Here is a 23,798-nt window from a genome sequence, read left to right as displayed (position 1 = left end):
ATTTTAAGTGTTATGGGCTTGGGGGGAAGATGACGTGGTGACTGAGTGGGTGCAGGTGTCCCTCCATGTGATGGAGGACAGCTGGGACTGGACAGGGGGCGGGTGCATCGTGCTGTGAATGCGCCTGAGGGTGCGCTTTCGAATGGATGAGTGTCCTCTGTGTGCACTTCTGCTTGACACAAACTAAAGCTCTGGAGAGCAGGAGGGGCCGCACAGGGCCCCTCCCAGCTGCTGCCGAGGGACTCGAGGACGTTTTGGGGTGCAGCTGCCATGCAGGGAGGCCCTGCGCCTCTTTAGGCTGTGGGTGCAGAGACCCCACAGAAGCACATCTGACTGGCCTGGCTTCCACTCAACATGCACGGACCCACAGTGCCCTAGAGGCACACGGTACACATTCTGACAAGTAACAGAATAGCCAGTCCAGGCCGAAGGTAGAGCTTCCCAAAGGGGCGGGGCTGCCGTGGCCACTCACAGGTCAGCAGGAGGAAGGCAACAGAAGCTCAGGGGGCGCCATTCCCAGTCGGTTTTCATCAATAGCCCCCAACAACTGTGGCGGCCCCCTGACGGATCCTGCCCTAACCAACAACTGGGCCCTTTCTCTACTAACCCGGTGGCTCGCTCTGGCCGTGACCACGCAGAAGCGTGTCTGGAGCAGGTGGGGGGCCATCCCAAAGATTGGGAAATTCTGAATGGGCATGTGCTCTGTACCTTTGTCCCATGGTGGAGCAGAGGGGTGGGCCCAGCCAACACCAGCCAGGGGACACCTGTGTCCGCTGCCCTCCACCTGCCTTCTCAGCTTCGGACGTGGCCCCTCCCTGCCCTCGGTGTCCCACCTGCAGTTGGCCCAGTGTGGATGGGACCCCCGTCAACAATTCATGCAGTGCCCACTGAGCTGGGTCGCAGAGAGTTCTGAGGGTGACACTCCTGCCCTGTCACCAGATTGATTCAATTGGGACTGTGACTCCACGTCTGTCACCTCTGCCAACTCCTGTTCTATTTTGGGCACGATGGAGTCTGGCTCCCACTGAAAGTTTCCACTGTGCTCAGGACCTCCACCCACGGGGACTCCGTAAAGGGGCTCTGCTTTGGTTAGCGTCTCTCTGCAGGGGTTGGCAGGGACTGCCGGGGTGGTGATGGGGACGGGGCCAGCAGCCCGTAACCCGGGCTTCCTCAGAAGCACACCAGGAAGTGTGAGCCTTTGGGCGACAATGAACCCAAGCTGGCTGGTGAAAGGGTAACAGCGGAGTTGATGGCTGGAGCAGGACAGCAAGGCTGGCCCTACCTGTGGAAAGCTTTGGAGGAGGAGCTCAGAACATTCATTTGGTCTCCTGTAGAAAACATTCTAGAACACACTGGAAAAGGAAGCCCACATGGCAGCCATTATCCTCAACTGGCTGCATAATATGGAGGGCCCAGCAGGGGAAGGAGACCTTGTGAACTGGCCCCTCCTCCTGTCTCGGGCTCTGGAGGCTGATAGGACAGCCAGGCTCTCAGCCTGGCCCTCGGTTCCCATCGGAAGTCTGTGCCAGGAGGATGTACGTGGGGCCAGTTGCTGTCACAGGGGACCCTGTACTCAGGAAGGCCCTCGCTTGGGCTGAGTGCTCTGCCGTGGCTGTGCTGAAATTCTGAACTGTGTCCTTCCTTCATTGTGCTTTGTCAGTGACAGGTGGGGCAACGAAGGGGGTGTGGGGGGAGGGGACTGGAGCCAAGCCCCACCCACTGCCTCCTACCAGGAAGACAGGGAAACATTTTACATTTCAGTACCTTGAATAGCACTGTTTCCAACCTTTTGAAAGGGGACCACGTCTGCCTGTGACACAGGTCCCTGGTCTGAGACATGGAAGCCTGTGGCTCAGCCAGCTTGTACAGGGGCTGCCCGGTCCCCAGGCTTAGCAGGCTCACTGACGTCAGGCTGCTGAGGCTCCTTGGGGACAGTGCACAGGACACAAGGTGTGAGCAAGTCACAGCAGCTCCTGCACACCCACGGCCAGTTTCCGAGCCAGCCTTGCCGCAGCCACATGGCCACACGCACGCTCGGTCTGCAGACTGGGCTGGGCACAGCGGCCCCTCACAGCCAGAGACACAGAGCTGGAGGGGACACGTACCAATGTCTGAAGTGGTCGGGTAGAGTTGGGTTTTATGTCTGTGGGATCTAATGATACAAAATTAGGACTTGTGGGGTTTTTTTCCAGTTCATTTTTTTCTAGCAATTGAGTTTCATTGGATTCTACAGCTGCAGCCTGGAGGGGCGGTTCTGGGTGTTGACTTGGAGGTGTCTCTCGTTTCAGAGCTTCTCAGCTGTCCCGTCTCTGGGACCAGAGGCTGTGGTCCAGCCCGTGGTCCTTGCTGCCCCTTCTCCAGCCTGCGTCCCCCTCACCCTGGCACTATGTGGGGGTCTTCTGAGGAGATTCTCAGAGTCTCACAAACTCAGGAGAGGCAGGCACATTCCTACATGAACGCAAGCCCGCTGCAGCCTAAGGAGCTCTCTGCCGAGGGACGGATGCCTCCCAGCTACTGCCCTGGATAAAGGGAAGCATTTTTGTATTCAAATCATATACTTTCCCCCTTAAAGTCACGAGGAAATCTTCCAGCTGTGGACCGAGAGTGTGTTTCGGCTAACCTGCTTTAAAAAACAGCCGTCGGCCCTCCTCATTTTCGAAAAGGGCTGACTCTCCACTTCTGAAGGCCTCCCTTACTCGCGGGTTGTGGGACTGTCTTCATTACGGCAGCCCGGGAGACGGTGACGACCGTGACCTACCTCAGGCTGCCCGTCCCCGAACCAGATGGTGGCCTTTCTCCTGGGGAGGGGCAAAAATGAAGTGCAGCTACTGAACATGGGGCACAAGTGTTTGATGGGGTCGCTGAGAACTGAAAAGAATTCTCCATGCATTACCGAGTGGCTGGTTTCGATGTCTCATCCTCCCTTTGTTTATTCGATTTGATTCGGAAGTGAACATGAAGAAGGACGGGCTGTGTGGTGAGCGGGGGCTGCAGCCAGCAGGGGCGCAGACCCCTGAGGGCTGGGTGAGGAGGGGAGCGGACAGCCAGGGACAGGGACCAGGGAGAAGGAAGCCACTGGGTTGTAGGTGCGGTGGAGGACAACAGTCAAGATGGGAAAGGGACACCTGTGAGCTGAGTGAACCGAGCAGAAACGGTATCCAACCCACTTCGTGTTTGTGGAACTTCTATTTTTAGTAGCAGGAAACTTTTAACTGTGTCAGGGCCTATGTCACCAAAAAGAGCCAGGCTGCTGGTGAGGATGACAGTGGGTCAGAAGACTCTCATCCTGTCCGGCCCTTCTCGGCCCTCAGGGGGTGAAGCCATGACCTTGGCTGCGCTCCGACCCCCCCGCCCTTACCACTGTGCATGGGGAGCTCTGCCACACGGCCTCCCCCCGAGAAACACGGGCACCCTGTGGACTAGAAGGTGCTGCACTCAAGAAAGCTCGGAAGCCTGCACTCGCCTGTGTGATGTCCAGTGCTCCCGGTGTGACACTTCCCCATCGAGGACGGTCTCGGGATGTGCCTGACACTGCACGCTTCACAGAACATCCTGTGTCTGGGGCACACGTGGCCTCCGGCCTCCGCGTGGATAGGGGTTGCTCCAGGGCTGCGTCCCGGTGCCTCCGGCCCAAGTGACCTCGGGAGGCTGGGCCCTGCTCCAGTGAAAACTGGGGAAACCAAGAACAAATAGTTCTTTTTGAAAGTTTACTCTTACTAAAATAATGGAAATGGGAGCAGGAACAATCCACATTCTGAGTTTTTTTTAAAAAAACCAAAACCATTTTATTTCCAAGGGCAGATAAGGGTTTTCCCAGGTAACAAGAAAACAATGGCCACAGAACCATGGGCCGGTCGGTCTTAATAAATAACAGCACGCGTGTAGCCGGGCTTCCGCAGCACACGTCTCAATAAATAAATCGCTCGGTGCTGCTGCACAGCGCCAAGTTCCAGTCTGGTGCGTCCTGGAGTGGAACAAATTCTGCACTGGGCGCCTGTCCACTACGGGTGCCCCCCAGGGGACCAGCAGTGTCATGGCCCTTGGAGCTGGGAGGGCAGGAATCTCCCAGGGGCTCCGGGGCTGGTGTCCTGGTGCCTCTGACCCACACAGGCTTGGACAGCTTCGCTGCTGCTCACATGTCACTGTGGTTTTCAGGTGGGCACAGAGCAGGAAGAAGCGCCGAGGTCTCAGGTGAGGGGCGGGTCTAGGTTCTGTGCAGGTTTCTGATCCAGTTGTCAGGTTCTTGTCCTTCAGGAGGGGGCTCTCCGCTGGCTGCTGGGCCCTGACCGTCTTCCACACAGCAAGCCCTGGTGTCATCGGAGTTCCTGCCAGCGTGCCACTCACCCCATTCTGAGACTCTACGCCAGACACCTGAGAGGTGGAGGGCACCTGGGCGCCTCACAGCAGCCCCTGCTGGTGCCCGTGCCGGGGCTGGGCCACGGAGGCAGCGCATCCTCGGCGCTGTCCCAAGCACCACGGTTCGTCTAAAAAGTACCAGGAATTCTCGAGGTGGCTTCTGTGTCTCTGCCAGGTGCGTGTGCAAAAGGCAAGAGCAAGTCATTCTTTCCAACACAAACCCAGGATCCTTTATTTGAACTTCCCCTTGAAAGACAGCTGTGGAGGACAGGCCCAGCCTCCCTCCGCCGGACCCCAGGGGTCAGTGTTCCTTAAACCTGAGAGAAAAGGGTGGAACGGCAGCTGGTGACACAGAGGGCAGCGGTCTGAGGGCAGATGCTCCACCCCTGCCCTGCACACGGCCAGCCCGCCAGCCCAGAGCCGGCTTTCCTCCCTGGCAGGCTTCCTGCCCGCCCCCCACCCCCGCCCTGGCCTCGGGGGACACAGGAGATAGGGGAGACCGGGCTGAGCCTGCAGCTGCCACCTGTGCGAGCCAGCCAAGCTCAGGGGGAACAAAGGAAGCAATTTCCCTCCCCATCTCTCTCAGATCTGGAGGAGAGATTACCAGGATCATACCCACCGAGGTATTTATTAGGAAAGACGAAAGGGAAGCTACCGAGCCGTCCTCCTTCCTCGAGGGAGGGCCAGGTGTGGGAGGCAGATAAGCCTGAGTGACATTCTGAAGCTGGGCTGCTTTAATTACTGGAAGACGGGGCCCGAGGGGGACTTACGGAACTTGGTCCGCTGTCGCTGACCCTGGGCAGCTCAGCTCCTTGTGTATGAGGCGGATAAGGAACTGCACCAAACAGAGACAAGGCCGCCGCGTCAGGGCAGTGCCCACAGCGGTCGGAGACTGTCCCCACTGCAGGGCTGCCGCTGACAAAGCCCTGCGGGGCACTGTGGGGGCCGTGCTCCTGGCAATAAGGCTGTCAGGGCAGATTTTAGCCTGAATGCCCTTCGGGTGCGAGGAATGTTTAAAATGAAATTAGTCCAATCATAAGACGTCCAAACTAGAAAAAGAGAATAAAGACAAGGCAACCCCCAGCCACGGTGGCACAGGGGAGGACTAGGGAGCTGTGCAGGCAACTCTGAAAGCCAGGTGAGCGGGCACCTGGGGAGGCTGAGGAGGCTGTCCTCGGAACCGCCTCACCCCTGGGGCCCCAGGCTAGCTGCTCCTGCTGGGGGCAAACTGATGCCGGCCCCCGCGCTTGGTCGACCCCTTTTCCTTCACAGTCCTTTTCTTGCTGAAGGGGCTCAGCGCCAGCTTACAGGTCTGGATGAATGACTAAGCACCGCCCCACATGTAACTCTTGTGCAAGTGTTTCCCTGGTCTTTCCCCAGGGTGACCCCAGCCCCCTGAGATCCCACCCCCCTGCCCCATGGTGGGCAGGGCTCTGGGCTTTGAAATGACACCTGCAGGACATCCTGGTTCTGGTGGCCGCACTTCTTAGACCAGTGTGCACCCTTCCACCCAGGAGGAGCCTCTGCACGGAGGCTAAGGCAGCAGGGGCTGGAGGAGGTTTTGGGGGGCGACTTGAACCCATGTAGCTGGGCAGGACTCAGCCTCCGCCAGGACGTTGATTTCCTTAGATGCTTAAGGTTCAAGGCAGAGCTCAGGGTCCCATCTATGCGATGAGAGCGCAAACTAGAGGGAAGAGGCTTGTTCTCCACAGGCAAGATGCTGCTGGTTGCCTTGCTCGACCCAGGGCAGTGCTCAGCAGGTGGGAGTGGGCCCGTGCAGAGAGCAGGGCCGGCCGCGGTATCACTTGTGTCGGAGAAGTTGATCGGCATGAATTTGAACCCTGATCTCCAGCTACCAGCACGGCCTGCTGAGTGGAAGCTGGTGTCTTATCAACATCAGTTCTACCAAGTCCCGAAAGTGGAAAGTGTTAGAAGGAATTATAATTAGAAAAAGCAGATCATTACGAGAAAAGGAAAAACAGGAAGACACTGCTTGTTTCAGGCGGGCACGGGATAAGCTAGAAACAGCAGTGATGATTCTGAAGGACGAAGCTCAGTTCTGAAACGTGACGAAAATTCTGGTCTGTGCACTATTCCCGACAGGACAGGACCCGCCAGCTCTGGGTGTCAGCGTGAACTGGTGAGGGACAGCCCATGCACATGAAAGCTGGGCTACCGGGTTGGACCACATGCCATGGACAGTCCCCCAGGCCGGCAGGCAGCAGGGCCGGGATCCAGAACCTGGGGCTCCTGTGCGTTGCCCCTCCGCCCTCCCGCCTGCAGCTGCCTGCAGCAGCTGCCTTGCTTCTGCTCTGCCCTTGCTCTAACCAGAAGGAAAAAGGGTCTCGGACAGGGATGTGTAGGGAAGTTGGGTCTGCCCCACAGAGCTGCAGGGGCCAGGGAAAAAGGGGTCACCAGAGTCTGGCCAACAGCACGGAGATGCCCGTGCAAGGCTGCCGGGAAGGAGCCAGGCGACTTACCAGTAAGGCACAGGCATCTGCCAGCATCAGCATGTAGAAGACGTTGTTCCACCCAGACGGGGAGATGAGCCCAGCCAGCAACGGGCCCAGGGCAGCTCCTGAAATGAGGCAAGCGGGTGCGCTGCTGCGTGAGAAGCCATCCGGGACGTGACCACCGGAAGCACCCAAGCCCAGCAGAGACACAGAACGGCGCTCGCACCCTCACTGACAATTAAGCGAAAGCCATGAAAACAGTCCTGTCTCATTCTTACCTGTCAGATGGGTGGAGGGTAAAAAGCTGAATTATGTTCAGTACTGCTGAGGGCGCGATTGGCATAGCCCTTTCTTAGCAGCAAGGCTAACGTACGCATAGACATTAAAATGTTCATTCTTTTGATCTAATCGTCCCACTTGAAATGCTGTCATTAAAAAAACCCTGAATCTAACACTATGACAATATTTGGAGAAGCACGAGTGAGGTTTGGGGGCACTAATCCTGTATCAGCGGCAGTGTCCTGAGTCCCAGCGCCGTGCGGTGGCTGAGTCAGGGAGGCCCTTGTTCTTGGGAAGCACACACTGACCGAGCAGTTCCTGGGAGAGGGGCAGCGGGCCTGCGATGTACTCTTCCGTGGTTCAGAAGAAATATGCACCTGTAGCCATAAGTGTGCATGTATGTGCATGTGTGCTATAAATGTGTGTGTCAGAAAGTGGGGGAGATCAGGCAAACAGAGCGTGAATTCTTTGTACTTGTTTGCAACTTTTCTTGAGTCTGAAATTATGACAAAATTAAAAAAAAAAAGAAAGCAAATATTCCTCAAAACACCAAAAGCTGTGTGAGCATGTCGGTTGCCGTGGTCTGGTTGGTGATTCACTTTCCTGCGGGAGACTGGACGGAGTCGAGTCGTGTGTGTGGGTGGTGCATTGTCTGGCGTGTGGATCAGTGTGAAGTGTCCACACCAGGCCATGGACTGAGGTTTGATCTGGGAGACAGGGGGCGACGAGGCGCTCTCCCCCTAATTACTCCTGCACCGATGCTCTGTTGAGTGCTTGCAAATGGGGCTCTCTTACCTGTATAGTCTGAGAAGCAACTGTATGTTTGCTTTTAAGTCTGACAAGAACTTCCCACAGTAGACGGTCTGTATCTCCCAAATACCACAAAATGGACCACAATTGAATTTAAAGAGTTATAGCCCTGGCTGGTGTGGCTCAGTGGATTGAGCATGGGCTGCAAACCAAAGGGTCACCAGTTTGATTCCCAGTCAGGGCACATGCCTGGGTTGCGGGCCAGGTCCCCAGTGGGGGGTACATGAGAGGTAACCACACATTGATGTTTCTCTCACTCTCTTTCTCCCTCCCTTGTCCTGTGTCTAAAAATACAATAAAATCTTTAAAAAAATTATAAGCCCACAAAGAGAGGGGCAGACAGGAGAGGGCACCCGTCTCGGGAGGATGGGCTTTACGGGTGTGACAACAGACACGGGTGCCACTTTCCTTGCCCGGAGGAGGCCAGCCAGGGCCCCGCGACTCAGGCAGGCCCATCCCAGCGCAGGAGGCAGGGAGGCTGGCAGGGGCAGAAACCGGGAGTTGGCTGTGACCTTGTACGAAGCACTACTCAGTATGTCCCTCTACTCCCCTCTGATCCCGGGTTTTCCCTCCAACGTCACTACTGCAGTGACAGCCCCCCGCCCCGAACCCTGCAGGAGAGCAGCGGCTTAGCCTTCGGAGGGTCTGCACCAGAGGCTCTGGACACCGAGGCCTGGGTAGAGCGAGGACTCAGCAGCTGCCACCTGCCCCCGCCCCCACATGACAAATGCTGGCAGCTGGGCCCACACCCGCTGTGGGCACTGGGGGCGTCTCCTCCAGACTCCAGGCGACCCCACCCCCATGGAGAGCAGCAGCTGGTATGCTCTCCCACGCAGAGGGGCGTCTGACAGGTGCCATCCTTCAGCATGAACATGTGAAGGGCCGGCCGAGACGGCCTGTGTCTGAGGAAGCTCAACCAAAGCAAATGAACCGGGAGGGAGGGAACCCACAGGAAACAGACAAACTGGGGAGAAGAAAACGCCAGGAAGCTATGACACCCTAGAGCCTATGGGACAATCGGGTCAAACCATGGCGGCCCCCGCTCTTGTGCCTGAACGCCGTGCCAGCGTGGGCAGTGTCGCACGACCCGGCCAGCACAGGCAGCCGCAGTGGAAGAGCACGCACTGAATGGGCGGACAAACCCACGAGCGTCAGAGTTGTGAGAGCCAAAGTAAAAAGCTCAGGGCAGCGGCTGGAAGGTCAAGAACATCTGAGAAAGCAGAAGGGAAAAAAAGGTACAGGCAGAAAGGGGGAAAAAAAGGAAAGAAAAAAAATTGAAGGATTAATCCAGAAAGTTATACATCTGAATGTTTTCCAGAAAGAAAATACATAGGAAAGAGTAGAAACAAACTTATCAAGTAAAATGGAGCCCATTTTCCCGGAGAGGAGGGCAGGTGTGAGCAGACAGAGGGGGCCCAGGGGCCCAGGACACAGGGGGTGAAGCAAGGCCCCAGAAATAAAGAAAGACTTGAGCCCCGAGGCATCTAAGGGTAAATGAGGGTCAGAAGGGAAGGCCTGGGCTGAGGACCATGGTGGACTTCTCTGTGTGACAAGGGAAACCAGAACACAGCGGACTTTCATTCTCGAATCCTGTGTTGACAAACCGACCCCCAAGTGACAGCAGAATTCAGACTCCACAGCCTTTCCAGTTCTCAAAATCGAAAACACTACTACTCGGAAGTGACTAGAGGACATCTTCCACAACGAGAAGCCGCGAATAGGGATCTGGAAACCCAGGGCCCAACGCGGGCAAGAGAGAAAGGGATTCTGGGAGGTGGTGAAAGCAGCTCGGACACTCAGGGACGGGAGCAGGGAAGCGGGACGCGTGGCCGCTGAGGGCCCACGAGGGTTGATGGAGTGAAGGGGGCACAGAGGGGGGTGGGAGGCTGACAGTGAACACGGGGACAACTGTGACAAAAACTTAAACATGAGGAAATTTGAGGTATTTGGTAGTTTGGGGAAAAACAAAAATGTACATATTGGGAAGCATAAATTAAAGATTTTCTGGACTCAGGAATGAAGGATATTAACACAACTGGGTAACTGATGAGGATGAGGAAAGAGCATGGACCCCTCCCCACCCCCCTCGACCCCCCCCACCAGGATAGCGACTGTCCCAGTCACACAAGGATGCGTGGGGAAACCTGTGCATGCGTGCACAAGATCAGGAAGGACAGCTGGAAGCGGCTGCTTCTAGAAAGGGGGGCTGAGGGGACAGGGACAAGGGATGTCATTTGCAGAACAATAAGCTTTAAGCCTATCTGGCTTCTCAAGTTACAGTATGTTTTGCTTGGATAACATAAAAATGAACTTGGACAAATTCAGGACTCCACTTAATTGTTCTGCCTGAAACACAGAGGCGACGTGCCTTGCTTCCCCAGGGACACAAGTCCAGTGCCAACCCACAGAGCCGATGAACTGGCGTCACTAGGGCAGCGTGAGTCTGTGGATTGGGACGAGGCACCGACTCTGTGTCATGATCAGTGATGCTTTGCCTCCATTGAAACCAGTAGCATCATTTAATAAAGGCACCCGCGAACTGTCTTGTGGGAGGTCGTGCTGAACAGCGTGCACTTCCCCTCGAGCCTTTTTCCACTTCTGTCTAGTTGGGCGGCACTTCTGGAGAGAAATGATGATGGAGATGCAGTGATGGGCAAGCATGTGCCATTTCCATGGCAACCATGCCCTCAGGCCGAGTGCACTGAGCTGGCAAAGACAGGAGTCTGGGGCCCTGCCAGACCTCCCAGTGTGTGTGTGACAGCCCACTGCATAAGTTCATACTGCAGGTCAGTGCAGGGGCCGGCCACGGTCAAGGTGCCCCTGCTGTCCTCCATGGGGGAAGGGTGTCCAGAGCTGTGGCCCCTTTGCAGATGCAGCGTCCCCTCCCTTGACCGCCTTAGCCAGGTGCTGCTGCATCCCTCTGGTTTTGGGAATATGAAGGAAGATGTGTTTCTCACCTAAGTCACGCCTCCCCTCTTTCTGATATCCCCTCTTTCCCTTTCCAAGAGCAACCAGGGCTGTCGGCTGAGCTCCGAGTAGCGCTAACAACGGGGATCACAGAAGCGGGAGCCGGCCGGGCTGGCTCACAGACAAAGGCCTCTGTGGACAGACAGGAGGCAGAGCAGGCTGTGCCCAGTCCCAGTCCACTGGAGCAGAGCTCAGCCCAGGAGCCCTGACTTCCGACTGGGCGTGTGGCTCCCAGATGTGGGAGGTTCCCCGTGGGCTAGGACAGCCGGTGGGGACAGCCGGCCTGCTCCACGCAGGGGGGTCTGCTGCCCTGCAGGTGTCATGGGGTAGAGCACCCACCTCCCTTGTTCTAGACATGTCTGCATGTCTGCATGCCCCAAGAGGGTCCCCCACAAAGGGAATGGTCTCACTTTAAAATAAACATCAGAGCCTGGCTGGTGTGCATCAGTGGATTGAGCACCAGCCTGCAAACCAAGGGGTCGCTGGTTCTATTCCTGGTCAGGGCACATGGGTGTGTGAGAGGCAGCTAATTCATGTTTGTCTTGCATATCAATGCTTCTCTCTACCAATGCTTCTCTCTTTCTCCTTCCCCTCTCTCTAAAAAGAAATAAAATTAAAAAAATAATAATAAAAGAAAATAAACGTAAGAGAGGTGACCACGAACACCATCCAGCAAACTCAAAGTCACCCCTGAATCCAGCAAAATGAAGGAACTGAAGACGAAAACAGAAACGGGGCTGCTGTGATTTGGGGAACAACAGAAACTTGAGCCTGAACTTCTGAAGAGTGGGCGGTCAAAGGACTACACGAGTCGCTCCAGGCCCTCCAGCAGGGAGTGGTCACGGTGTACACGAAACCTTGAGAAAGGTCAAGGACACTGAGAAAGGTCAAGGACACTGCCAGATGCCACCAGCCTTCAATCAGGCTGGTGTTTTACCAGCTCCCGCCTGCCCCTCTCTGAGAGTGAGTTTCGTAGCCTAGCACCTTTCCGCCCTTCAGAATATAATACTGAACTGTCTCTGAGAACGTCAACAAGGCTGCTACCACCCAGAATCTGGCACGCTTTGGGACCCGTCAGTTTTCCTGCCATTTACACTTTTTTAAATCCTCACCTGAGGACATGCTTATTGATTTTAGAGAGGGGGGAAGAGAGGGAGGAAAAAAACACAGGTAGAGAAACATTGGTTTGAGAGAAACGACGAGTGGTTGCTGCCCCCATGCACCGACGGGGGACGGAACCTGCAACCCAGGCAGGCGTCCTGATGGGGAATCAAACCCACGACCTTTGGGTTTATGGAACAAAGCCCAACCAACCGAGCCACACCAGCCAGGGCCTGCCATTTGCATTTAAATAAGATTCTGTCCTGGAGATGAGAGTGATACAGAGTCACTGGATGTGAGTGCCATGGGCTTGGCCGTAGCATGTAACTGATGGCTTTGACGAGAACTAATTCCAACTGGCCACACGGCCATGTCGTCTATAGAACCATCTGACCAACGAGGACGACAGTGCCACAAACCCACATCCCCTGGGTTTGCATGCGCTTTTGACCTGTTCATATTTTAGGAAGGCCAGTGGACCCTAATATCACCAAAGCAATTGGAATCGTGGCATCTGTTAATTAGGACATGACCATGTGGTTCCCCGGGGACCACAATTAACTTTGAGAGCTAAAAGTATCCACATACCTACAGACCCAGTTCCGTCAATGATGGCAGTCACGGTCGCCAGGGCGTGGGAGTTTCCCTTCAGGCTTTTGTGCGTCCCCTGGAGAAGGAAGGTGAAGTGTGAGGTCTGTCCCAGCAGCATCAGAGGGGAAGTGAAACGCCCTCCACAGGACAGCTTACACAAGCACCTCTACAGAGCAATTTCAGAACGTGGGGTGTCTTCCATGGGAAAACAAAGTGTGATCCCCAAACTTACCTGGGAAGGAGAGGCAAAGTCTCTGGGTTTTTTCAGAGTCAGAAATCATCAGAAATACTTGTTCAAACATAGTCTAGCTTAAAGGACTAATTCTCTCCAAATAAACAAATACTCAGCACAACAGTCACCTTCACGGAGGCACCAACCAGCCACTGAGGATGACAGGGGGACAAAGGGCCTGCATGCCCGTCCCTAAGCCAGGACAGCATTAATGTCCACCGCCACGTTTCTGCTGGGGGCTTTCTGTGACACGTTAGATGGCTCTGCAGTATCTAAAAACCTATTAGTGACAAAGCTGAGAGGTTGGGGAAGAGGGAAGACCCACGAGACCCACGTAGGGGACACAAGTCCCAGATGAAAAACCAGCCCGAGCTCTGCTTTGCAAAAATCCACACATATAAATAAGGTGGGGGCAGAAGCACAAACTGGGGGCAAGGAAAGGAAAGAAGTCGGGAAACACAATGCCTAGAAACCTAAACTACAAGACTAAATCACAGCTCATAAAAACAGATGAAAGTGTACACGTCCGGAGGTAATCACCCACAGTCTGCATTTTCTGGAGTCTGGGAAGGAAGCGGAAGTCCCTTCTCTGCCCTCTGATCTCACGGAGCAGACCACTGCTCTGGGTCTGACCTGGACCCTTCTGGAACTTTCTGCGCTCGTGTAGACAGGAACAAGGATGCGCTCCACAGAGGGCGTCTGAGGAGCACTCCCCCAACACAACAGCGTGCTGCAGGTCGGCGACCCAGATGAGAAGAGCCAGCTCCCAGCACCTCCGGGCCCTGCCTTGCCCTGCTGACTGGTGGGCACAGGGCCCCTGGTGCCCCACAGGACCCAGGACAGCGTGTGAGAGCGGCTGGTTGCCCGCAGGGGGCTGAGCGCAGGCAGAAGCATGGCTGGGGTCCTAAGGCCTGCATGAGGATGCAGGGGGACCGTCCTGCTGTGGTTTCTAAGCAGCAGGATGAGCAGGGGGTGGGGCTTCTGGGTCCGATTCTAGGAGGACTGGAGTGGTACAAACAGAAGAGCCAGCTGGAGCCAGCAGGAAGGCCCTAGGGTCTCAGGACCCAGAGGCAGAGAAGCCTGGCCACCCTGCCCACGAGTGTAAACTTCCGGGGGCCTTTTAGTGGCAGGGTAGTCCTGATTCTCTGAAATTTGCAGAGACAATGCTCAGTGCTGCTGGCTGCCCTGTTGTATCTTTCATTGTTAGGCTACACCTGTTGTAATTAACCATCCAATACTGATGTGTTACTAACTGAAACCAACGCTTTGTTCGGATATAATAGGTTTTCTTATCTAACGTTCAACCTCATCTCTTTCTGCCCCAGGATTCCAGCCAGGAAACCACTGGACATTCACCTCATGTCTCCTTTGGTCCACTCAGCTGTGACAGCTGCCCCCTGTCCCCTCATCACTGAGCCCTCGACAGTCTGAGCATGGTCAGGTGTTGGGAGGGAGATTGCCGACGTGAGGGGCCACTTCCTAACACAGGCATGTGGACGAACGTGCCTCCTCACTGCTGGCACTGACCTTGACCGGCTGGCCGAGGCCGGGTCTGTTGGGTTTCTCGGAGCCACATTATTCTCCCCCCCCACACTGTCCTCTGTGGAAGGAGGTGGTGTGCACAGCCCACCCCCAGGAAGTGGTCGCCCCCCTCCTGGGGGGCAGGTGTCTGCGTGAATCCCTCTGTACAGGAGACGTCTCCTCTCTCCACTGATCTGTGAAAACCACTTTCAGACGGGGACTTTGAGTTTCGTGCCGCGCTCCCTCCAGGTGACTACTGTTGTGCTACCTCCGTGTCAGGTAGCTGAGAAGGGCCTGCCTCCTCTGGGGTTGAACTGGGGTCCCTATGGTCGGGAGATACCTTGTCAGCAGGTTCTTCCTCCAGGAAAAAGGGTCAGCAGTCCCTGTGACTCCCAAGGCCGCAGGGGAGTCTCTGCCACCACAGCCTGGACATTTACCATCCTGCACAGTGACTATTTCTTTGTCAGGGCAGCGTCCTCTCTGGAATAGGCCCTCCCAGGGCTGGGACCCCCTCTGGCTTGCCTGCAGTCCCCATACCAGCAGAGGGTCTGGCACAGTAGGCACCCAGAATAGCCTGGGTACAGGGCAGGAGCCAACCTCACTCTGCCACGGCCCCAGGCCAGGCTCTGGGGGGCTCAGTCACAAGCCTCCCGGGCCTGCGTGGGCAGCACAGAGGGGCGAGCCAGAACCCTGGCCTCAGATGGGTCCCTCCCTCTCACCGCAGCTTTCTATTTGTAGAACGGGGACTTCCATCCCTCCTTATTTGCTTAGAAAATTCTTAAAAGGACGGATACTGCTCACCTTCAAAAACAGGGCTTCTATAAACACACCACCCACTGATAGAGACCATCACTGTTACGAGTAGAGGAGGTGACCACCACCGCAGCACTTGCCCCGCCCCCGCCCCCGCCCCCCCAGCGCTGTGTGAGCAGCAACTCACCAGGTCAGCAGAGACGGCGGTGGTGATGAGCGCGTAGGGCCCGCTGACCAGGGCCCCGCTGAGCAGCAGCATGGCTGTGGGGACCGGAAACCAGGGGTTTAGGAGGAACTGCAGAAAGAGCCCCCACTGTCTCAGCAACCCCCTAGGTGGGCACCCTGGCATCACAAGTGGGTCCTGGCCCCAGTGTGATGCTGGGAAGGTGGCCCCCGTACTCTGTGGGCCTCACTACCAGGGCCACCATCACAGGCATCTTCCTTGAGACTTGCCCCAAGACGGCTCTGGCAAGTCCAGCCGCAGTCCGGAACTGCACGCCTCCCCCTCAACGGCGGACAGCAGCTGCTGACATGCCGAGGGGGCGAGAACCTGGTGTGCGGGCACAGGCGTGATCTGGGGCTGCAGATGCTCCCTGCTGTGTCGGCTGCTACCAGACACAGCCTCATCTGCAGTGGAAAGGACTTCCACCCTGTGACCTTGAGGGGACCGCCCAGCACAGCAGCATCCCCGGGGCAGGACGGCGGTGCCTAGTTCTGAAACACAGCTACCTTCCTAGACCGTCCTCTAGTCCACAGTCCCCTGTGCTGGGGCTTCGGGGCCTGGGGCAGCAGGAGACTCGGTGATACACCCCCAGACCCATCAGCAACCTGCCTTCTGGGGAACTTTCAGCAGGATCTCACCCGGCCTGCCTCCCTTCCGATCCCCACTGCTGGCTTGTCAGGACGGAAACAGTATGTCTCAGTGTCAGAGCCCTAAGTTAAAAATAGTCCTTCCGTGTTACGCAACTGCCCCTGAATGGCAGCCGACCGGGGCCAGCTGGGGGGACGGGCTGGGTGCCTGACCCGCCCTGCTCTGGCACACCCTTACCTGCCGGGGGGTGCAGCCTGCTGCCTCCGGGTGGCATCCGGCTTCTGGGAGTGGCTCCTCGCCACTGGGCACTCAAGGCCTATCACTGCCCAGGCCAGGTGGCCCACACCTTCCCAGGCTCTCAAACCTGCAGATGGTCAGGCCTTGTGCCTGGGGGCAGGAGGCCTCTCCCAACGGCTTCACCCAAAGAGGGATACGGGGACTATTTTAGCCACACCATATGCTCCAGTCACATGGGCTAAATGCTCCTTTGTTAAGTTTTCATTTCAGTTCACCAAGCTGTCTGGTCAAAAACGTGTGTGAAAGGCAAGCGAGGCCTGGGGACTCACCCACGGTGGCTTCCAGGCCCATTTTGCTGATGGTGGAGAACACGTACAGCTGTGAGCGGGGGGAAAAGAGGGGACGGTGATGGTTTGCTACGTGCAGCTGAGACACTGCCCTGGGACCACTGGGCAGGTGATGCTCGGGCAGCCACCCAGCGGGGGGGACAGTCCAGAGACAGAAGCCACTGGCCTTGTCCCAGACACACGGGTCCTGAGGGCGCTCGCTGAGCTGGGGGACTCTCGGTGCCTCCCTCTCTGAGCTCCTGGGGCTCAGAAGGACGGGTTGGGGTAGTTCTCTCTCAGTCTAACCGTCTCCCCCTCAGGCTGCACCTGGGGAGCGGGAGTCTGAGGCGGGGCAATGGGGGGAGACACACACAGTCAGCTCTTTAGTAAAAATTCTCTGTCTGTGTGGGGTAGTGCCCACCACCCAAAGATGACTGAAAACTAGGCTTATACTGGGGACAGTCACAGCCCAGTGTGGTGGCTGATGGCCAAATAATGACCATGCAAGTTGCCGAGAAATGGTATTGTGTGTAGTATTATTGTGAAAACAGTAAGGACACGACGTTTCACTTGAGTCTCGTGCTGACAATGGGGGGTTCTGCTGTCACCCTCATTCAGCCGATGAGGAGCTGGGCCACAGAGAGAGAGCATCACCTGCCCAAAGCCGTGCACGACTGAGTACTTAAGGGCAGTAGGGGCCCGGCTGTGAATATGGGGCGGAGTAAGCCCTGCTGAGGCAGCAGTGGCCCCGGGGATCCTGAGAGTCAGTGGGAGTCTAGGGGAGGGCCTTGCCCTGCAGGGGGGTGGAGGATGTTGGCTGAGAAAGGCCTGGGGCTCTGCAGGCCCACAGGTTTGAGGAGGGAGGTTCTGAGGTGATGGGCAGTCCCCAGAAACCAAGAAGCATGCACAGAGTGAGCCTGGGCCTAGCCAGAGAGCGTGTGCTGTTGGGGAGGACAGTGGGGGCGGGGCGCGTGGGGCGCTGTTTCCAGAGGCTGAGGTGGTGGGGACAGACTCACCGTTGGGGCGGCCAGCAGCAGCATCAGCCCACAGGTGGAGGCCCTCTTCTCTAGTCGGTCTGAGATGACACCTGCCAGGATCCCACCTGCAAAGCGGAGGGGCGGGTCCTGAGGCCCTCGCCTTCCTGGGCAGGGTCCCATGGAGGGAAGCAGAATACAGTTGCAGCAGCAAGAAGACAGTGACGTCCTCTCCCAAGTCCCTTTCAGCAGGAAGTTGCCTCAGCAACACCCGGTCTCCAAACAGGCCTGTGTGCTTGAGGTCAGATGTAAGTGACCCGGAGGGCATCTCCCAGGTAGACAGTGAGGGCGTCTTGGGGTCTGGTTTTGGTTGGCCCCAGAGCTCCTTCATCTGTTAGGGCGCTGACACCACCAGTCTGTCACCCACCAAGGAAGTCTGACAGAGCGCTGGCTCGTGTTCAGAGTCCGGGCCCAGGACGCAGGACGGGACACGTCCACTCAGATGATACACCTTGGGGGACACATTTCCCTCGGGGGACTCAGCAGCAAGTCCACTCTGAGAGAGCCTGGGTCTTGAGTGTTCACACGCCCGCGGAGAGGGACTCACCGAAGATCCCGCCCACGTCGAACAGGGTGGACAGCTCCCCTGCCTTCTGGGCATCCAGGTGATCTGTTCGAACGACAGGAGTGTCTCTGAGGGGAGGTCCCCACGCCACCCCCTTCTGTTTCATAAGCATGATTTACAGCAGGGAGCACTTAGTTAACTCAGGGTAAAGGAAAACAAGCAGCCTCCCATGTGGGTGGACACGCAGAAAAGACGACAACTGCTAAACACTCTGGACCCCAGCAATGAGGGATGGTTCTGCTGAGTCTAATCAGTAACCCGGCTCTGGTTCCGCGGGGCAGAGGGTGGAGGTGCGGTCCCAGGCAGGGAGGGGACCTATGGCCCGAGCTCCCTCCAGCTGGCTCCTGGCCCTCCCACGGGCCCAGGCCCTCCGAACATGCCAGTCCCCTCACTGTCTCCTTAGCCTCTGTCCCCGAGAGACTCAGCCCTTCTGTCTCGAGCTTCCGTCTGCTTCTGCTGGTCCCTGGGACGCTGCTGGGAACACGAGGTCTGCTCTCTGCCGACCAGCATCCCATGGGTCACCTGTCTGTCCCACTCACCAGAGCCTGCATTTCAGGGGACAGCCAGAAGCTCAGGGCCTTCCTCCACCATTCCTCGTCCTTGACCATCCTGCCACCACCCCATCCTGACCATCCCCTTCCCCTTCAGCAGAGGTTGCCGCCCCTGGACTCAAGGATCTCTTCTCTCGAGAACTTCTGGACCCTTCCCTTGTCTCTCCTGCTGCCATGGAGCTGGCCCGGGCAGTCACAACCTATAGCTTCAGCCTGCCGGGCTTTGGAAATAAGACAAACTGTCCGCTCTTCCCTCAAATTAGAGCTCCTGCCTAGGAACCCATTTCCAGGCCAGGTCACAAAGCCTTTATTGGCTCAGCCCCCAGGGCCTCTGCTCCTGTCCACCTGCTGCTCCGACCCGAAGTCCGATGGCGCCCACATTTAAGTGCTGGCTGTCCCAGGGCAGGAAAGCCGCACGGACCTGGCAGCCACAGCTGGGGTGCAACATGTCATCCCTTTAACCCAGCCGAGGTTGTTACCGTGGCAACAAAGCATGCCGGCCCAATTCCCTCTTTGTCTGTACATTTCTACTAATTGAGTGGTGGGATTCACATCATCATACATCATGCGTGTCTCTTCTTCCCAGTCTGTGGAACCCGCAGGCCAAGGGAGCGCCCATCACAGCCACCGCACAGAACCCAACGCCCGTGCTTCCAGCACCAGGTACTCACCGACATTTGTGATGTAGAGAGGGAGCCAGAAGAGGAAGGTATAGCTGACCAGCTTTGCGAAGAGCAGACACAGGGAGAACTCGACCACACCCTGAAAGAGAGAGAGGCTGCCTAGCCCAGAGGTGTACTCACGGTTCCTTTAAGTGTGCAGTAGAACCGCAGATGCCCTGACTCCCATAAGGTACCCACGGCGCTGGTCTGGCGTTAGTGTCGTCAGGTGGGCAGGGAGAGAGCACCTGGGGCCGTACAGAGCACCCTAGGAGGCAGGACCGTGGGACAACTGCCCGGCAGGCTCTTACAGCACGCGGCTCCCCTTTCAGAAGGAGTCCCGCGACTTTCCATCAGCTCAGTGGGGAAGAGTACGCACTGATGTGACGCTCACACCACGTCGCTCTGAAACCCTAGCTGCTGAAGGAGCGTAGGTGAGAGCCACCCAGTCCCTAGTTCCACATCCCCTTTTAGAAAGAGCTGGCACTTGTGAGACGGCAACCCCAGATATCACCTGGGAAACCTGCGTGAGAAGCTGGATCACACGGGGGCGCCGAAGTGTTCCCGCTCCACATGCTGTGTGTGCGGGACCCCCACCTCAATGGGGTGCAGACACGACACTAGGTCCGTGTAGGTGATGCTGCACGGGCCCCCATTGTGGGGATGCAAGTGCGACTCACTGCACACTTACCACGCTAGCTCAGTCACCAACAGGCCGTTTCTTTTCCTAGGTGTGCAAATGCCCCTTTCAGAAACCCTCCCAGACACAAGTACTCACGGGGATTTTCAAGGCCCCCGTGAAGCTGATGGCGGCCATGCTGGTCCCACCATCGGCCGTCGGGAGGAGGACCACGTGGTTCTGACGGACGGTGCGCTTCCCGTCTGACAGCAGCAGGCACTGTGTCTCCGGGTCCTGGGGACGAGTCCCATGCAAAGACAAAGGAACAGGAGAGGTCACCAGCCTGCCTGGTGGAGCCGGGCCAGAACTCCTGACAACCGGGTGCCCCACGGAAAGTCATGCGGACACCTTGGAGAACACTCTCACCAGGGTCGTCACTTTATAATTGTGAGCTTTCCCATGTTTTTAGGAAATGCTAACTGAAAACACAAAACCCTTGACCCAGCAATTCTAGGAACCTGTTTGTGAAAAATAATTTGAACAACAAAAAACTACTTCTACAATAAAATGAATGTCACATAGTTTCGCGGCAAAGTCCACCTGTATTAATAATGTATCTTGCAGTTGTAAATAAAGTTGTAGATTTTCATGACATAAGAAAATGTTTATGACATATTAAGTGATAAAATAACACTCAAGACTGCATTTCCGCTATGATTTCAAGGAATATATACATATATAACATATTCAATGCATTTATATGGTTAGCTATATGTACATGTTACTAGGTAACTACAGAATGCATTTATAGAAAGAAACTAAATTCTAAAGGGGCAACGCTTATCAAATGATGAAACTGAATGTAGTTTTTATGAAAACGTCAATAATTTTTTCATGATTCTGTATTTTCCAAGGAACTCACAATGGACACACATTAGCAGAAGCACATTATTTTAAAATTCATAAACCGATTCTGATGTTTTTAAAATTCTGATTTTGGACATTCCTAATGGACACATTTGCATTATTGAAGGAAAAACACGATGGTCTGCGATGCGGGGCGGGGCCCAAGTCAGAGCGAGATGGTCTAAATTCGTTCCTTGGGATAGAGCTACAGAACTAAGAAGCTCAAGGACTTACAAAGTGATTCTCTGTATCTCAGACTTTCCACAAAATCAAACAGCTTTCATTGTTCTTATCTCAATATAGCCCCCGCCAGTGGGATTCCAAATGCAGTTAATTAGAAAAAGAAAACGACAATGCACTGCCCATCTGTCACTCGGTATTTGGAATCCTCTCCCAGAAAAAGACGGAATCTGGAAAACCAGGTGGCAGGCGAGGGCACCAGTGGTCCGAGCACGCTCAGCGCCGACAGTTCCCCACCCTGGCCCAGCCCAGAGACCACGGGGCTCTGAGCAGCCCGGGTGTGCAGGCCGCACCTGCACCAGTGACAGCAGTCCCCATCCTCTGCGAGGAAGCCTTTCATCCATCCCCCAGGGGAGTCGTGGGTCCCTGCTGCACCAAAGGCGGAGTCACCCTTAGCAGTAAAACACCCACCTGGTGCTCACTCCACATTTGTTGAGTCACAGCCAATCAGAAAGATCCTCCGAGAAGCCAGGGTGACAAGGTCACATGGCTACAAGGATGACAACTTTCCACCATCCCCAAGGTAATCATAAACCCCATGAGGACTGGAAGAGGGTCCACCACGTGGCTGAGTGATGCCAGAGGCCCTTTCTCGTCACCCGTATTTCCCCCTCGCCCACCCCTTCTCTTCCCGTATCTCCTCGGCAGTTGCTGAGAACCACACCTGGCACACAGAGAAAGGGCACCCTCTGAAAGGTGGCCATGGTCAGGGGCTGAGGAGCACTCGCCTCGGGCCCCGGGGGCCTGAGCTGCGTCACTCAGGGAAAGGGGACACCAGGGCATCCTGCTGAGCCGGTGGGCACCCTGCCCGCTGGCCCAGCCGCTGCAGTGTGTGAGCTCCCCAGACACACGAGCACAAGGGCCGGAGCCTGGGTAGTGCCCAGAGGCCCCTGCGCAAGGAACACCAATGGACCATGGCCAACAACTGCCCAGTCGTGCCTGCACTGAGGTGCAACCGGGCCTGAAACAAGACCTGCCAGGGCCTGTAACTGTGTAACTCTCTGGTGACAGACTCATGAACAGGCTTTCACAGAAGGAACAGAAAAGGAAGGAGTGATACCAACTCAGAGGACGTGGCCAGCTTTACTGGTCAGTAATTGCACCAGAACACGGGGCCTGAAACCTTGCACCGAAGGAAAAGGTAAATCTTCTACAACAGTTGGGGAGGGCTAAGCCATTTGGACATCGATTAAGACCCGCTGCTATGGACCAAATACTTGAGTTCCCCTCAAATCCCTATGTTGAGCCCAATCTCCACTGAAGCGGTGTTTGGAGGTGGGCCCTCTGGCTGCGATTCTCGCCCTTCTGAGACACGGGAGCTCGCTTCTCTCCCAGCCCTCCCTGCCCTTCTTCGAGCTGGGGGCAGGCCCTCACCAGGCACTAGATGTGCTGGTACCTTGACCTTAGACTTCCCAGACTCCAGAAACAAAAAGAAGTTCAAAGCCTGTTTCTACATGTATCCTTCAAACTATGTGATTTAAAAAGGAAAGAGCTTGCCCTGGCTGGTGTAGCTCAGTGGATTGAGCACGGGCCTGCGAACCAGATGATTGCGGTTCGATTCCCAGTCAGGGCACATGCCTGGGTTGCAGGCCAGTTCCCGGCAGGGGCCGGTTCCCAGCAGGGGATGCACGAGAAGCATCCATACATTGATGTTTCTCTTCCTCTCTCCTTCCCTTCCCCTCTAAAGATAAATAAATAAAATATTTTTTAAAAAAGGGAAAGAGCTTAGAATTCCAACACTTAAAGCCAAATCTAACGTGCCCTGTGCCTCAGTGTGGTCAGTGAAGCCGAGGTGACGTGAGGAACTCCCTGGAAGCCTCCTGCGAGGGCGGGGGTGGAGGCCCAGGCAGAGGCGGGAGACCACTGGGCTGCAATGTGGTCCCAGCATCCCTGTGTCTCAGTTTCCTCTGCTGTAAAATGGGGAGTGCAAGGGCGGAGGGCTGGAAGATGACTTTTGGTGTTATCTCTTGGGCCACATCATATTCCCAGCCTCCTGAGCTCCCTCCTCTCGAGTCCCCCACGGCCCAGGTGCGTGCAGACTTGCCCCGCCCCTCACTGCCTTCGCAGCTCTATCCAGGGCCACCTGCTTGGGGACAGCTCCCACCACCAGGCCTGCAGTAGTGCCTGCCCACCCCTCTCCCAGCGGACTCTGTCTTCCTGGCATTTGGCTGCTGTAGAGAGCGTGTTTTCGGTCTGTACCCCAGCCCAGCCCCCCATGATGGGAGCTCCATGGGAGCAAAACGTGTCATTGATGCTCCTGGCGGGGACCGCCCTGGCCAGTGCCCGCGCGGCACGCAATGCTGCAAATACTTGCTGAACCAATGAATGACTTCCAGATTTCAATTACAATTAAAGTGAGCTCAGCCTACTATCCAAAGAAATCTACCAGGGGCGAATTCGAGTTTCCCTGAAGAAACACAAGGCCCTGACGCCTGTGCAGAGGCCCCGAGGCGGCGACCCTGACTTCCCGCTCCGCAGCAGCAGCGTGCACAGCTCACCAGAAGCTTCTCGTCGGGTACGGCCGGCTTCTGCAGTCTAAATCTGTGGGTGCCGTTCTCATAGCTCTTTGAGTGCTGGAAGAGAAAAATGGGATCAGAGCAGTCACCGAGGCAACAGCCAGAAATCACACCTTGCTTCACTGCGGCAGGGATGCTTCCTACCTTCACAAAAACGCTCCCAAGGGCAAAAAGACAAATGAGTGAAATAAAACAAAGACTAACGTGTTTATCTCAAGGTTCCAGACCCTCGGATAACAGAAGGTAGACCCTCAGATAGTAGAAGGTGAAA

General features: G+C 56.1%; 1 protein-coding gene across 6 annotated transcripts in view; it reads right to left on the bottom strand.

Annotated features, from left to right (window-relative positions):
• Positions 1–3,768: 3,768 nt before the first annotated feature.
• SLC37A1 (solute carrier family 37 member 1) overlaps positions 3,769–23,798 on the bottom strand; it is a 47,399-nt gene continuing 27,369 nt past the window's right edge. For all 6 annotated transcript variants that reach the window (XM_037043031.1, XM_037043035.1, XM_037043030.1 and 3 more), the window contains 11 exons: positions 23,510–23,584; positions 20,025–20,159; positions 19,259–19,349; positions 18,019–18,081; positions 17,454–17,539; positions 16,441–16,489; positions 15,251–15,324; positions 12,555–12,633; positions 6,837–6,934; positions 5,127–5,191; positions 3,769–4,673 (listed from right to left, as the gene is read on the bottom strand). In XM_037043031.1, the coding sequence (XP_036898926.1) occupies positions 4,658–4,673; positions 5,127–5,191; positions 6,837–6,934; positions 12,555–12,633; positions 15,251–15,324; positions 16,441–16,489; positions 17,454–17,539; positions 18,019–18,081; positions 19,259–19,349; positions 20,025–20,159; positions 23,510–23,584 (831 nt within the window). In that variant the 3' untranslated portion in view covers positions 3,769–4,657. The remainder of the gene's footprint in view (positions 4,674–5,126; positions 5,192–6,836; positions 6,935–12,554; positions 12,634–15,250; positions 15,325–16,440; positions 16,490–17,453; positions 17,540–18,018; positions 18,082–19,258; positions 19,350–20,024; positions 20,160–23,509; positions 23,585–23,798) is intronic.

Source organism: Sturnira hondurensis, unplaced genomic scaffold (assembly GCF_014824575.4).
Source record: "Sturnira hondurensis isolate 20B ecotype Veracruz unplaced genomic scaffold, ASM1482457v3 Scaffold0003874, whole genome shotgun sequence".
In the NCBI taxonomy this organism is placed as follows: domain Eukaryota; kingdom Metazoa; phylum Chordata; class Mammalia; order Chiroptera; family Phyllostomidae; genus Sturnira; species Sturnira hondurensis.
The sequence above is the reverse complement of the archived record's forward strand: the minus strand, read 5'-3'. Positions and strand labels throughout refer to the sequence as shown.